We start from the raw sequence: 15,442 nt of genomic DNA on the forward strand, positions 1-15,442 counted from the left end.
TCCACCCAGTCTGTCTGCTAACAGACAGCCGACACCTAGTTGTAATTCAAACAGGATTTTGCATTCAAATGTCAACCGCTCCCCTTCCCTTTGCTCTGTATGTGTTTTTGGGTGTAAATTTCATCATGAAATTTCCATTTTTTCTTGCCCTCATTATTCAGTCTGGAGGTAGAATCCCACTGGTACACTTCAGTATTGCCTAAACAGAAGGCTTTATTTGAATGGTGCTGAATAGAAATTGGAATTCTTGAAAAATAAAAATGAGAACAAGCATTTCATTCACTCTAATATGAAGGCCCCCTGTGGTCAGATGAGGAAAAAAGTGCAAATCTGCACCCAGGTTTTAGTGCTTAGTTTTTAAACAATGAGTTTAGTAAACTGTGCCCATGGTTTAGCAATCCATTCCCTTGGTTTAGTAAACTGCGCTCTCAACAGCTCTCTCTTCTCCTGTCTCACTGTGTTGATATGGCCCACATATCTATATTACTCTTAAATGCAATGACATTATTTTGATGAAGGGCTCTTAATTTTGTCTGTAATAATCCATATTAATACAACATTAATGTAGCGACTTTGGTATGATGTGTTTGCTGTGCTCCAGTTTGATACATATACCTTGAGGGCTTTCCTTATACACCAGAGACAATTAAGTTGTTTAAAGGAACACAGAATATACAGCATCACTACCAAATCTAGAATATATGGATGCATGTTTATAGATAAAATATGAATAAAATACCATAAAGGGATACAGTATATTGTGTGTACAGCAAGCACAGTATAGCAGAATTTCTTTTTGATAGCTATAATAATAATGGTTGCTTAGGTCATTGTATTTAAAGGTAGCATAAACATGTGGACAGTATAGAGGGCCGCTGTAGTGTGGAAGCCAGCGACATCATCATAACAGTGAGACGGGAGGAAGGAAAAGCAGCCAAGGACACTGACACAGATTGTAAAACCAAGGGCAACGTTTACTAATCCATAGGCATGAATTAACGTTTGTTTTTTGTAATTTTTAAGACATAATTAACATGAGATATATACATAGCCATGTGATTTTCAGATAATTCATAAGCGCGAGATGAGAATTTACATGTGAAAACAACAACTTAACATGTTGTTGTAAGTTAAAATTAGGAGATCACATGTGAAAACATCAATTTCCACACACACCACAAACACACATCATTTTAAAATGCAGAGAACCTTGGCTGTTAGCACGTTGCAACTATTATGTATGTATAGCAGCTCCTTTTATGATTACATAAATAATACAGACCATATGAACAGAATGTGAATGCAGCTTGTCTTCTCACTGGGTGGACGAGGCCTTCGTCACAAGCAAATTTACAGCAGAGTAGGTCCTAGCTACACCTAGGGGAAACCTCACAGCGCAGCTATCACTGGCATTGAGCAAGCAATCTGTCTGCTTCAGCTGAGTAATTACAGATTTGCTGTACCTTTTCCTGCTGATGATGCTGTCATGGGCTATGGCTGTTGCAATGTCCTCGGGGCCTGTTTGATTGTTGGGGAATGACTTTGTTTCAGTATTGTCATAGGCCCTGTGCCATAATTTATCAGGCGCTAGTGGGAAGAAATGAACAAATTACATTTGAAAGTCAGGGTATATTGATGAGTGATAGATAGTTGCTAGGGTTGCTCTGAATTTGATCACCAAGCAACAACAATCATCTCAGGATCGGTGGCAGCATCATTGCTAAAAATAAAAAAAAAACAACAAACAAAGATATTCAGTTCTGGTGGAATGCATTCTTCAATAATGATGCCACCTGATATGGAGGCAATGTTCCAGCAAGTACTCTGGATCCTGGGGCTAAAATCTGATTAATTAAATTTATATCTACCAACATCAGAGAACACCTCAGGTAAGGTTGAATTGTACGTATTGAACTTTATGTAGTTAATTTTAAGTGTTAGCAAAATAAACAAGAGACAAACATAACACTTCAGATGCACAACACAGCAGCAATTCCAGAAAACATCATCTGTACGGCTCTGTAACCTCACTGAGAACACAGCCATGCTATGGTCAAGTACACAGAGTGAGGAAAAAAAAAATAAATAAATGCACACATGAAATATAGTCTTTCATTTTTTGCAAATGAAATCATTTGCTATTTTAGTTCACCCTCCCATGAGCACAGTGACAAACAACTCCAAAATATGAATGCAAATAACATATTTAAAAGGGTCTAATAGCCATTTCCAATACAATGCATCATTCTGATCAATTGTACGTTTTCAGGTCTACACGCCTCCTTTACCCTTCGCTTCCGATTGTATTTTCCAAATGCCAAGAACAGACGAATAGCTGCCACAGACACACAAGTCATTTAGCAACAATGAGGCCAAATGCTAAACAAAGAAAATGCAAAGTATGGCTACAGTTTCTTTTCCCTTTCTTCTCCTGGATCAAATCTCCAAGCCCTGAAATCTCTCAGGGTCCATTTTTGTTTGATATTGTGAAGCATTTTCTACCTGGCTGCCCTCCATAGTGAGTGTCTAATTTTAGTGGTCTTCAGAACGGAAATTCATAATGCGTCAGAGCACCACTCCATTTCAGCATGAGATATCACATTACGTTGTGATATTACTTAAGATTAAGACCACAGGCAGAGTCAAGCACTGTCATTAATTCAGTTGGCTTTGACAGTTTGGAATGAGAGTAACATCTCTAATGAGCGATAACACCTACAATACGTGCTATTAAATTTTAAGGATGTGCCTCATACTAATGATGCCGCCTCCCTGGGATGACCTCGAGCTGTGAGGTGGATGTGTGCACAGCAGACTTGTTTTGAGGAACAAGAAAGGGTTTTAACAGCTTTGAGAGTCAGCAGACTGTCTTTGTGAGTCAAACTTTAAGCAAGTGAGGAGAGAGGAGAAAGAACGGAAGCTGGACGGATTGCAGAGATGGTGAGTCTTACCTGTCCCGGCATGGCATTCTCACAGAGGAGAGTTTCATAGTCTATGGCAAAGACCGGGGCATTATCATTTATGTCCAGCACAGTGATCAGAGTGATGCCTTTTCCAATTTGGGTTGGATCCTCTGGAAAAGAAGAGAGAAAAGAGAGTCCTCTGTTCATGTCAGAGCATTCAGCAAACTTTCTTTTAAACACTTTAATTCAAATGCCTTAACTTTGCATTGATGCACTTGGCCAAATTATGGAATATTGATTTTTTTTCATGTGTTTTAATTAATCACCAAGAAGGAGATGGAAAAAAAAGGGCTCTGGTAATGAAATATGCAATGTGCTTCCAACAGCTGGCGTCCTGGCTGCTGTGATCAGCCAAAGTGATTACGCTCGGTGCAGGCTTGTAGTTGGGGAAGGCTGCGTCTGCTGACGAACCATGTCGCACAGTGGGCTTCACGCCTCTGTCTGCCTGACACACACTGATGGCTAAATGGCTGCATCTAAGTGCAAGATGATGATTTGGCCTGGCATCGCCGCCATGCCGGCCAGAGATGATGCACTGACATTCGGGCCGACTGATTTGATGGTGATAAAAAGGACGCGCAGAGCCTTGGGCCACAGACTTCTTGTCATTGGTGTGGTCTGGGCAGAACAGATGAAATGTGAGTGACTGCAGCTCAAATGCACAACATCCCTCAACCAAAGAGTCCCTGAACTCTTTTCAGTTACAAAGAACCCATTTACTATAAATACTGTCATAAGGCATACAGGGCAGTGGATTTTGTTGCCAGTCAGTGAACTCAGAGATGTTTTCAGCTGGAAACAGCACCCGAGTGTCACAGTGTGTCAGAAGCCAATGCCTCATGCATGAAGGACTGTTGTGACATTTCATATGGCTATTATTATATGCTGCCTTCTCTTTGTTGCTATATCAGGCAAGCACCCACACTCGGGAATCAACTGAGTATTGCATCTGTGTGCTGTTAGATGTAAATAAAAACACATCTTTGAAACAAAGAGTGATAAAAGGGTTTTTGAAAAAAAATGAATACCCTTTTTCAAACAGTGTTCAGTCTGAAGATGTGAAACAGAGGAACTGCTGGGCTGACAGGTTGGTTGTCTTTTTTAACTTATACTGATATGGCGCAGCGCTCTTGTGAACTAGGCGCATTGCGAGCTGATGACTGCTGTCCATTGTGCTTCCATTATGGCAGTGGAACGCTAAAAATGCTGAAAAAAAAAAAAAAAAAGGCTTCTGAGAAAAAAAAAGGCACTCATGTCCTTCGACTGTAGAGAGCTCAACAAAAAGGCAGGCGGCACTTCTTCACATCACATTAACATAGATCACCCAAGGGTGAGATCGCCCACCCTTAGTCAGCATCTCACGGTTCAGGGACATGCGGAGGTCAAAACGACTGTCCTGTGCGTGAATTAACATTCTCCGACAGCCCTACAACAAGCCCAACCGCTGCATAGTTCACAGCACAGAAGGCTCGGGACATTGAGAAGAGGATAACAGGACCGATATGAAAGAGACCGATAAGGTTTCATGTACTCACTCACAGTGATGCTAACAAGTGAACTGACCTTTCACAATACCCCTCAGAGTCAATACTCATTTATTTTTTTTTTGTTAAACAATGGATCCTTAAATGGAGGGAAACAAAATGAAGTGTCTCATTTTTACCAACCATCTATTTTACAGACAGAAATAACAACTGTTGCCAGCTGGTTTTATCATCTGTAGCTGTTTAGCTAATCGAGCCTTTAGTCGGCTGAAAACTTTTTTGAGCTGACTTTAATGTTTTCAGCTAGTGAACTTGTTTTAAATGAGACTATTGCATGAAGAGTCTACATAATGAGTACTTGATGGTCAAATGCATGATATTGAGTTAAAAGAGCCTAACAAAAGTTAGAATCCTTACCAATTCATGTTGGGGGACTGCCCATTGTTCCAATGACCCATTACTCTAAAATCCCAATAATCTGACAAATGTCCAGTTGGGCCAAAAGCCCATTTTTCAGACAGCCCGTTATCCCAAAGCTCACTGTTCCAAAAACACACTCATCTTAGATTTGTTTGTCCTTGATGTAGCTAGACGCTCAAGAAAAGACAAAGTCTGGTGACCTCGTCAGGTGAACCTCGTCATCTTGTTAGGTCAGGTGACCTTTGTCATCATACTCAGGTGGCCTTAATCACCATGGTAACAATAAACAATAAATTAAGTTCATATGAAGCGGGCATAATTTAGTCAGGTTTCGGCACCAAAGCTGCATATGTATACACACATAAGTTGGAGATAGCAAACGGTAGATTTTTTGAGCAGTAGACCTTTTTTTTTTAAACCTGTTTTATTTACTGTCAACAGAGCAAATGACCACACCGTTTATTTCTTATATCTTTGGTCTGAAAGTTTAACTGAAGTCTTAAATTGCTGAGTCACACTTGCTGAAACCAAATGCACGCCACTTCAACATGAAGAAATCTAAAGCTGCCGTGACTGGTTAACTAAGCTATGACTGGACAAAGGGTCTACAATGAAAGATGCAGCAAATTGGTCAGCGTGTACTGCATGTAAACTTACGGCTCTCGATGGCGAAGATGGTGAGGTTATGGACTGAGTTGGCCTCTCGATCCAGAGGCTTTGCTGTGCTGATGACCCCACTAAGAGCATCCACATTAAAGAAGCGCTCCAAGTCAGTATTTCGGTCAATGGAGTACCTGGACAAAAATAACACAATACACACAAACAACATACTTTTAGAAAATTGCTTTTGAGTAGTGGTATTGATTTGACATTTCTAAAATTATTATAGTTTTCTTCCATCAAGGTGTGCAACAATCAAACAGAAGATTTTCAATTGGTACAGAAAGAACTTTACTCAATTAACAATACATTGTGTTCACAGTTGAGTCTAAAAAGTAAAAATAATTAACTCAAGTCCAGAGATTACTCTGCATTAAGAAATGGAACAAAAACTGTGAAACAAAACCCCATTAAATTGTGATAAAATTGAAGGTGGTCTACTTGTCCCTCAGCACACAACACTGATCAAACCCTTTCAATATACAGCAACTCATATTTCTAGAGAAAATTACAACTTCAATTAGCCTACATCCAAAGGGTATTATTGCAATGTAATTTGACTCTTGTGGCTGCATTAGTTCCACAATAATTTTAATTTCAACAGATGTAGTGAAATATATTGCAGATGCTGATAATAGTCACAGGAGCAAAAAGAGGCAATTTACAGCAACAATAGTGCAGTAATATGATTTTCTGATTAAGATTACTAACAATCCTAACAGACCAAGCATGAATACCATACAATGCTCATTCAATTAATGCAAAATAGGCGGGGATCTCAAGAGTGACACTGCACAGATTGGCAATGTGAGTGCTTGTCTTGAGTCATAAATGCCATGGCACAAATGTTGAGGCTTGACCCTCCTGCAAGAATGCCCTTCTCTCATCCAAGATGGCATTTCAGTTTTGCAAATGCTGCACTCCTTAGCCCTCCCACCATCTGGCATTGTCTTTACAACAGCCACACAGGGACTTTCGAGGGTCTGCAGAATCTGTGTTTGTCACATAATGTGGAGCAGTTGAATGGATTAACCCATTTATAAACAACTCTTTTTTTGGCTTGATTTAAGAGCTTTATTTGCATTTATTCTTAAACAAACAGCTCTGGAGAATGAGAACACTTTTTTTTAATTAAAGTGAATTATAACAGATGTTTCATCTGTTGAAAGAGATTTGTGATTTGTACCTGATGGCATTGTTGGAGGTGTCTGGGTCATGGGCAGAGACTCTCCCGATTGAGGTGCCCACTTTGGCGTCTTCCGATACAACCATCTTGCTCAGTGATGTGGAAAAGACCGGTGGCTCGTTCACATCTTCGACTATCACCTTGACAGATGTTGTGTCGCTAAATGGGCCCAAACTTAAGAAGTTGGAGTCAATGTTCCTGTTTGTTGCTTCAATTTTCAGAGAAAAACTGCTCTTTGTTTCAAAGTCTAGAGGCTGGAAGAGACAGACAGGAAGCACAAATGAACATATATGTGAGAGATATTCACTTTTTCTGACAAAATCTGAGCTGGTGACAGATTGTTCAGTTCTTTGTTGGAAAGATTACACTGCTATGCCCCACATTTTCAGTCAATGGTAAAGGAACAACTTATATGCGTATATAATGTTAAATCATTTATACGATGCTGAAATATTGAACCCAATTAAAGATGTTTATTCTAAAGACCCATTACAACTTAACACAGAGTCAGACTTAAAGTCATTTGCTGATGGATTATAGTTACTTTGTGCTGTGAAAACAATAATATTGATTTTAAGATAGGCACACACCATGGTGAATAGCATCTGAAATTAATGCTTTTGAAACATTTTGTCTGGAACCCCCGATTGCAACATATAATATAGTGCAGAAGAACATTGATTTGACACTTTCATTGTCAGTGATTCTCTCCAGTGTTGTAATTGTCTGACTTTGCTGCAAAACAAACACAGGATCAAATTGGCCCATCTGACAAGAATTGCTAGTGTCCAACAACGGCTCTCCCTGTACTACAAAGAGCGGCGGCAATAAACTGTCACATCCATGTGGCCCGAGGAGACCATTTCAAGTCTTCTGAAATCCTGAAACGTTAAGTATGAGCCATGAGCTCTGGTGCATCCAAAAGTGAGGCAAGAATGTGCAACAAATTTCCTGTAGAAATGAATAAGTGCCTTTGTTACACATTTAACTTGAGTTTTATTTTGTTTATGTAAAAGGATATAAGTGTCATTTTTTTATATCATCTTGGTTTCAGTGGGAAGAAAACAGTTGTTTTGGTCTTTTAATTTTTTATGTGTTTGTTTAACATGCAGTACCTTCAAAAGGATGATGACCCCATCTTGTGTGTCTTCATCTGTTGTTATGTTGAACATAGCAGGGCCGTCACTGTCCATAATCCTGTAGTCCATCTCTGCGTTGGAGCCGATGTCAGAATCAGCTGCTTTGATTCTGGCCACCACAGACTGAACGGGCAATGACTCCAACACCGTGTACTGGTAGCTCTCTGGAAAGGAATGGGCAGAAACAGATGCTAGTAATGAATGTGCCTCGTTCCTGCACTATGTTCCTGCACTATCCTGCAAAAGTGCGTCACAACATGAAATCCGGAGTAACCCGGTCATGATTTCTAACAGATTCTAACTGACATCTGACAGTTCCAAACCTCAGCTTGTTAACAAATGCATTTAAAACTCTAAATGCAAAGAATGAAAAAAAAAAGTGCAAAAGAGCTAGAGAGAGAAAGAAAGAAAAACATGAGTCAAGCTGAAATCCCACCTTTTATGGGATGAAATATCCACTTGAAGATTCTATTACTTCGAAACTCTTTATTGTGTTCCTTGAGCTTTTTGTCTGACCCTTTGGATTTAAAGTACTCTTATAAGAATAAAGAAGGGAATCATATTCATAATCATAATCTCTCCAATCACCATGGCAGAGCTCATTACCAGACCTTTCTGTGTTCCTCACACTGTCTCCCTCAGCCGCTGTCTAAATGCTAATCTGCCTGACATTGTTTGCCGCCATGTAATCTTTATAATGGCTTTTTAATTTGCCGTGGAATAGCAGCTCTTTAAAAGACCAAAGAATTGCTTTCCTCCCTCCGTTTTTCTGGGCACCTACCTCTTTTCCCTTCTCCCCACACTTCCCCTGCAGCCTGTCCTCTCATGCGGCTAACCTTGGCTTCTTTCCCCTTGTTTCTTCCAAGGACCAGCTATAGCTCCTGACTCTATCAGCTCTGATGCTCCATAATGGTCTATCGATTCTGACCCATGACCCCGGGAGAGGGACAGCAGGAGCAAAACCCCAAACTCCTCCAAAGTCTCTTTCTTCCCAGTGTGACAGCACTGGGTTAAAACGGCATTGATGACTTGTTGTGCAAACTTGAACCTTTCTTTCCCCCCAGGGGCCTGCAAATTGACTCTGCTTCATGGCGGTCTAGTGGTGAGTGCACTAGCCAGACAGTGTTTGGGCTATCAGCAGTAAACCGATTGCCAGGGCTTCGGATTATCATGAGAAGCACTGCATGCCTTTGAATCCTAAAGCTCGGCCTGGAACCCATTAGCAGCCCATGAAATAGGCTGACAACAAAAAACGGACACTGATTGATCCTGGGATCCAAGGAGAAAGCAGCCCCCAGTTCTGATGAAGAGCAAAGGTGCACACCTTGCAGAAAGGTTGTTTTTTCATTTGTTGTAAAAGTCCAAATGCTTGCTAAAAATACAAATGTAGGAAAGTTTAAAGATGAATGGAAAATAGAGTTAGGAAAGTCTTTTAAGTTTAGTGATCATAATTTAATGACTGTGTTGCTGTTCAACTGTATTTTCCCACATATTACAGGAAAAAAATTTAATATAGAAATTTTACTGCTTTCCAATGATTTCTTTTCATGGGTGGACTAACGGTGTAGTCTTTCCATACTTCTGCATTAACTGCATGCAGTACAAAGTATTCCCTCATTTGGTTCTCTGAGGTTAAGTGGTTTTCCAGTGACTGTAGACCTTTAAAGTCTCATTCAGTTGCAGCACAAAACATGCAAGTGAAGCAAACAGCTGTGGTCTTTATTTTCATCGCTGAATAGTCATTGGGAACGTGACATATATACTACACGTGACAATCTTAATAGTCCAAGTACAGAAATCAAGAACGGAGTCTTACTGTGACTGAACCGAGGCGGATTGTCATTGACATCAGTCAGAGTGACAGTCACAGAGGTGGTGCCGGAGAGGCCACCCATCTGGCCGACCATGTCTTTGGCCTGGATGACGAGAACATACTGGTCCCTCGTCTCCCGGTCCATGTTGGGAAGAGCTGTTCTGATGACACCTGAGGAGAGAGGAAGACAGGGAGAAAAAGTTTCTTTAGACTCTATCCATGGATCAACTCAAAACCCCTTCATCTACATCACCAGACATGTTCAAGTGTTCATATGAATGGATTTCAAACTGTGTTGATGTTATTTAACACTGTATAAAAGGCCTAGCCTACAACAATGTGTTCATACATTATTGACTATGTTTGGTTGATTTGGTCAAGTTGGTCTTTGTGCTACCATTACCACTATGAGTTGCTATGACATTTTTTCGGGAATACTGTGGGTTATGGACACCTGTGGGCTTCCCATGAGATGGGTGCTAATTTCACTACTCATCATGTGACTGGGACGGGATGGGGAAAAAAGACAACAAACAGTGTTTCCCATACATTGATTTATTTGTGGCAGCCCCCACAATATGAACACTGACTGCCAAATATTGATTTCCTACATTCTTCTTTACTATTTAAAATGGGTTAAACCTTATTTCATTTTATAGCTGCACGTATCACATTGATTCACTCAGCCTGTCCTTGTTCCCCCCCCCTCTCTCTCTCTCTCTGTCTCTCTGTGTCTCTCTCTGTCACACACACTAGCAGACACACAAACACACACATGTGGGCGAAGAACGATTGTTGTTGGCTTTGGCACGGAAGAAGGCTGGCCAAACTACTGAGTAGAATGAGTCTAAAGTTGGTGAGTACCATGTGAGTACCATAAACGCTCCTGCACAAATTTTCCAAAACTGATGCATTTAAGTTAGCTCTAATAACTCTTTCTTCATTGTGGTTCATTAGACCACACGGTCAATCTCAAAGATCCAACCAAATGGGTGTGCCTCCATGTGTGCACACACTTTCCCAATATTTTTAGCAGACCATTCCAACAGTTTATCCATTACTTGCTTACCATTGCTTATATTATTTTCAGGGTGTGGTTGAACTTTATCCATTTCTATTACCTACTTAAACTTTTTTTCTTTACATTCAATATCTTTACTTTTAGGTAACCCGATTTGCTTGCTACCTTTCACACACTCACACAGAAACATGCAGTGTTCAAGTGATGCAGAAGACATATATAAATACTTGAAGCATTAAGATTTCCTTTCACTAGAAGGGCCATCCCCCCCGAAACCTGACTTCAATAATAAAGAGCTGTGTCCCAGTATTTTTGTCCATATAATGTATGTTATATGTTCATAAATGTTATGTTCATGTTAAGAGGAGGAGGCCTTAAGTGATGTCTCACTGCAAGTGTTAGGTCTTTTATATAAAAGCACAAAAAATTTTCCACACTACCACACACAAAAAAAGTGACTAAAATTGAGACATTGATAAAATTATACATCAAGCTCTATTTCAACTGCTAGTTGACAAGTAAACACTCAAGTACTGGAAGGATCTATTCATGTCAAAATGAATACTCTATAATATGAATTTAGACAGGAAAAAGGCATTAGCTTCAACTCTTCAAACAGTCATTACAAGAACACATGACTTGGGGTTAATGGGGGATCTCTATGATGGTTGTTTGCTTGTTTACACAGCAGCAATGAATTGTGACTCTTATATGCCCTCAAATGTGCTGTCACTCCAAACTGTTTAGTGGTCTGACACATGATGAGGGTGATGTTAAGACATTGTCAGAAAAGTGAGCACATGAAAAGGGACATTTTAGCCGACAGGGGAGGCATTATCTGTCTGTCCCCTTGTCATGATTGATCTGTATCAGAAAAAGATTAGAGATGTGACAACATTGGCATCAGATGACTGGTATTTGTCTGAAGTTGTCTGTTTGCTGTAGGAGACAACTAGTGTTAAGCCTAGATGTGGTACCCATACACATAATACATAAAAATCTTGTCAAGGAATCTTTTCATTAATGACATTTTTCCAATCTCAACTTTATCTGTTGACTACAAAGATGATAATTCCAGAGAAATTAACGGCGCACATTTAAATGCAAAGAAAAGTGTCCTAATCCTTCAAAAGCAATCACTGTTGCTTTCAAAGTTAATGACTTACCACACAATGTGTTTCATTCATTAAATGGCACTTATTAAAGATTCCTACAGAACATGGAAGATTACTCATTACGAACCCCACAAAGCCACAGCACACAGTTTCAGAATAAATGAATCATTTCTAGCTGCTTTATCACATTCACGGCCTGATAGAGCAGATCAAACGGAGGCTCTTGCTTAGAGTTGGCACCTGAAGAATTTCTCATAATCCTTTAAATTACACAGAAATTACACAGAGGAAGAAAAAAAGTTCTTATTGGCTCATTATATGTACATATGTAATGAAGAGTGCTCAATCAGCTTTGGCCCATGTTGTTTTTAGACATGGAATTAACAAGAATGTTTGCAAATTTCACTGGCTGACATGAAGAAGTAGATCTTATTTTTTGGCAGTAGACAGACAGCGTATATGAGACTTACACACACTTTGGTTAGAAAGTGTAGAAAAGTTTTAGAAAAAAACAAACCAAATAAATAAAAAATAACTAAAAGCTCAGACAAAACAGTGAATGCTACATGGCCATGCACCAAATAGTGAAGCGACAAAGTTAGCCACTATAGCTAATGAACATAGCGGAGCATCCAGTAGTTGAAGAGCCAGATATTTCTATAAGAAGTTGACAAACCAGAGACAAAAGTAGAGTGAATGCTGAAGTTAAACTTGTTAGGTCGCCAGAAGCATGACTCAAAATGAAGGCTAATGTTGTTGTAGTTATAATCTGTTTTCACTGAGTTGTAACCCTGAATGACATGCTGTTTCTTTATGTGGGTGTCTAACCTGACCTTCATCCTTGCTTTGTCCTATGTGAAGGTTTCTTCACATTACAAAATGTGGTTCTCACAGCAATAGTACAAGTAGAACACCCACACTCCTTCACGCACACACAAACACACACACACACACACACACACACAAACAGCATTTATAATTAAGCTCAATCAAGAAACAAAGGAAGAAGGACAAACAATTCAAGCAAAGTGGGGCAAAAGGCTTCAAGAGAAAATGAAGATGCCTTTTTGACCGTCAACCATGGCTGTACTTGAAAATAAACAATTCCATTAAGCGTTTAATTTTCTCTCTCCCTGCCATTCTCTATTAATGTCATTACAGTCCCTCCAGCTAAAAACTGTTATTGGCTGCTCTAACTAAATGGCTCAGTTAGCTAAATTATAGTAGGCTGTCCACTTCTTTTCTCCAAAGTCCCTTACAGTGGACTTAGTGTGGGATGACGGTGGTCAATAAAGCAATAATGTTTTGCTGTTGCTCAACAGAACGTACCATTTCTGTTCTGCATGAAATAATGAACAGTTGTCATATAGTACTGGGGGGAAACATGACTGGATTTCTCTCCTTTAGTTAAACCTCAACAACAAAGTCAAAACATTTCATCTGTTTTGTTGCTTCTTTCTTTTTTAAACGAATGCTTTTATGCTGAGAATCCAGGCATCTATCACTGAGCTGTGGATATTTACCCATCTGATCAGTTTATCCCTTGCATCCGTCCTCCATCCACCCATTCATCACTTCTCTGCTGCTTCTTCCACAGTGTGCCCTCGCAGCCAATTAAAGAGCACCACCACTGCTCTGGTGCCTGCTGCAGTGACACCTGTGAACCCTGTTTACTGAGTTGCATCAGAAAGGTTACTTCAAGCTTTCAATCCAGCACGGCTCCCTTAATACTGGCTAGACACAAACAAAGCAAAACTTTTCTGTTCTCTACTCCATACAACATCACCACCGGGACAAAACATGCATGTCTAGACTTGAAAGAGGCATCTTTAAACATTCAGGAGAAGTAAAGCTGAGGAGGAAGCTGGATAATGGTTGGCTTATAACAAGAGCAGCAGCGGATTGCCCCTAAAAGGAAAAGATGTTAAGATTGTGCAGGCAGCATTGAGACAAATGAATGATCTCACTAAACCACAGATAGGCTTCACACACAATTGATATACTTATTTAATATCGGCTTGGTGTGTTGGAGCCGGAGAGATATTGGCTGTGGTTAACGATGCCATGAATCCTGATTCCAGCAAACTACAAAAAAAAAAAAACAGCAACATGTTTCTCCTCCCGCCTGGCGAGAGGCATACATACTTCTCACCGAGCGACACCGCTAATCCACATGGCGATGTTGCAAGGCTGTTGTTTGTCTGCTGGGTGCCAGCCCCCCCTTACTCTCTATCTCTGTTACTCCGTGCGGCGCTGGTGTCATTCCTGGGGAGAGGAGATGATTAAAATCCTTCTGTCGCTATCACGGCACGGCCTCGCATTGTGCCGTGACTCCTTGCCTCCGGAGCAAGCCAGACGCATTGTAGCCATGCATTTATCTAGCTGTCTCCACACCACTGGCGGCAGACGGGTGGGCCATGCTCCCTGCTAAAGCCCAGATACTTGACATTTGTCTTGGGAAGAGGAAATAAAAGTGCAGACTTTGGAGGAACCCTCTGGCTCTGCATGCAGCTATGAGAGGTGCTGATGAAGGTGGTGAACACTTAAACATGAAGGTGTCAGTATGTGATTTGCTGATGCCTCAGGCGGTCTGCTTACGAGGAAGAGATCCCATAACACAAAAACAGACCATACAAACAGGGAATAAAACCTGCTGCCCAGGTAGTTTATTACTGAGTGACATTCAAGCATCATGCTTTAATCACAGGTCACAATACCTACCCAGGGATCCACAAGTGTGAAAGGCCCACATGATGCAACAGTACAATAGACCCATGTATTACCACGAAAATCATTATGTCAAACATGTTAGAGAACACAATATCCATTCATTTGTAATGTTACGCTGAAAGGAAGTGTGTTCATCTGTACACACATCCAAGTGTGTGAGCTGTTTGTGATTAGAATTGAAAAATTGCATCTCCCTCTCGGTACTACAGGAGGCAGCCAGATTTATATCTAGCCTTCAGCTGTAATGTTCTCGATTTAGTGCAGTCACCACAATATGAATCTTTCGCAGAGCTACAACAACACAAACATTTAAAGAAGAGGATGAGGAAAAGCGCACAAGATTTTAAAAAGGAAATGCTAATATCTTGACCACAGGTCGACCCATGTCCTCCTGACCTCCCAGTCAGAGTTTCACACGATGAGCCCGAGCAACCTTAGATTACACAAGAATCTGTACCCGGCCTTTTCCTTTATTTGAGCAAATTCAGTTTAATTAGATTCTCAGGCTGAAAAAAAAGATAAAGCTCAGTCCATCCAGTCCTCTCTCAACTAAGTACCTGTCAAATTCAGATGTCATAGTCGTGTTGCTTTGAGAGGCGAGCCGTGTCACATCTTAAATACCCCCTTTAGAATGTAATTAATCCTCTCATTCAGGCACCTGGCATTTTCTGCTAACTAAATTCTTCTCTTGTTATTCCAGCCATTGAGGTTTGTGAGCATGCAAGCATGCATGCTTAGCAGTACTAATGTGCATGGCTAATTGTCTCTGGAGGACTTGCCATATCGCCAAGGTGTATGGAGCTGGAGGCAGCTGTTCAAACCTCCTTGAGCCTGCCATCAATTAGAATGCAGTCTTTAACAGCATAACAATTTCAGCGTCACCTTCAAACTAAACTACAAGCTATCCATCA

The 15,442-nt window shown here is 40.4% G+C and overlaps 1 protein-coding gene across 5 annotated transcripts in view; it reads right to left on the reverse strand.

Moving 5' to 3' along the window:
• Positions 1-15,442, reverse strand: part of LOC124049729 (cadherin-7-like) — an 84,795-nt gene that overhangs the window by 18,317 nt on the left and 51,036 nt on the right. For 2 of the 5 annotated variants that reach the window (XM_046371683.1, XM_046371684.1), the window contains 5 exons: positions 9,669-9,836; positions 7,829-8,016; positions 6,714-6,967; positions 5,525-5,661; positions 2,952-3,073 (listed from right to left, as the gene is read on the reverse strand). In XM_046371683.1, the coding sequence (XP_046227639.1) occupies positions 2,952-3,073; positions 5,525-5,661; positions 6,714-6,967; positions 7,829-8,016; positions 9,669-9,836 (869 nt within the window). The other 3 variants (XM_046371685.1, XM_046371686.1, XM_046371687.1) reach the window with 3 other exon arrangements.

Source organism: Scatophagus argus, chromosome 18, assembly GCF_020382885.2.
Source record: "Scatophagus argus isolate fScaArg1 chromosome 18, fScaArg1.pri, whole genome shotgun sequence".
NCBI lineage: Eukaryota > Metazoa > Chordata > Actinopteri > Scatophagidae > Scatophagus > Scatophagus argus.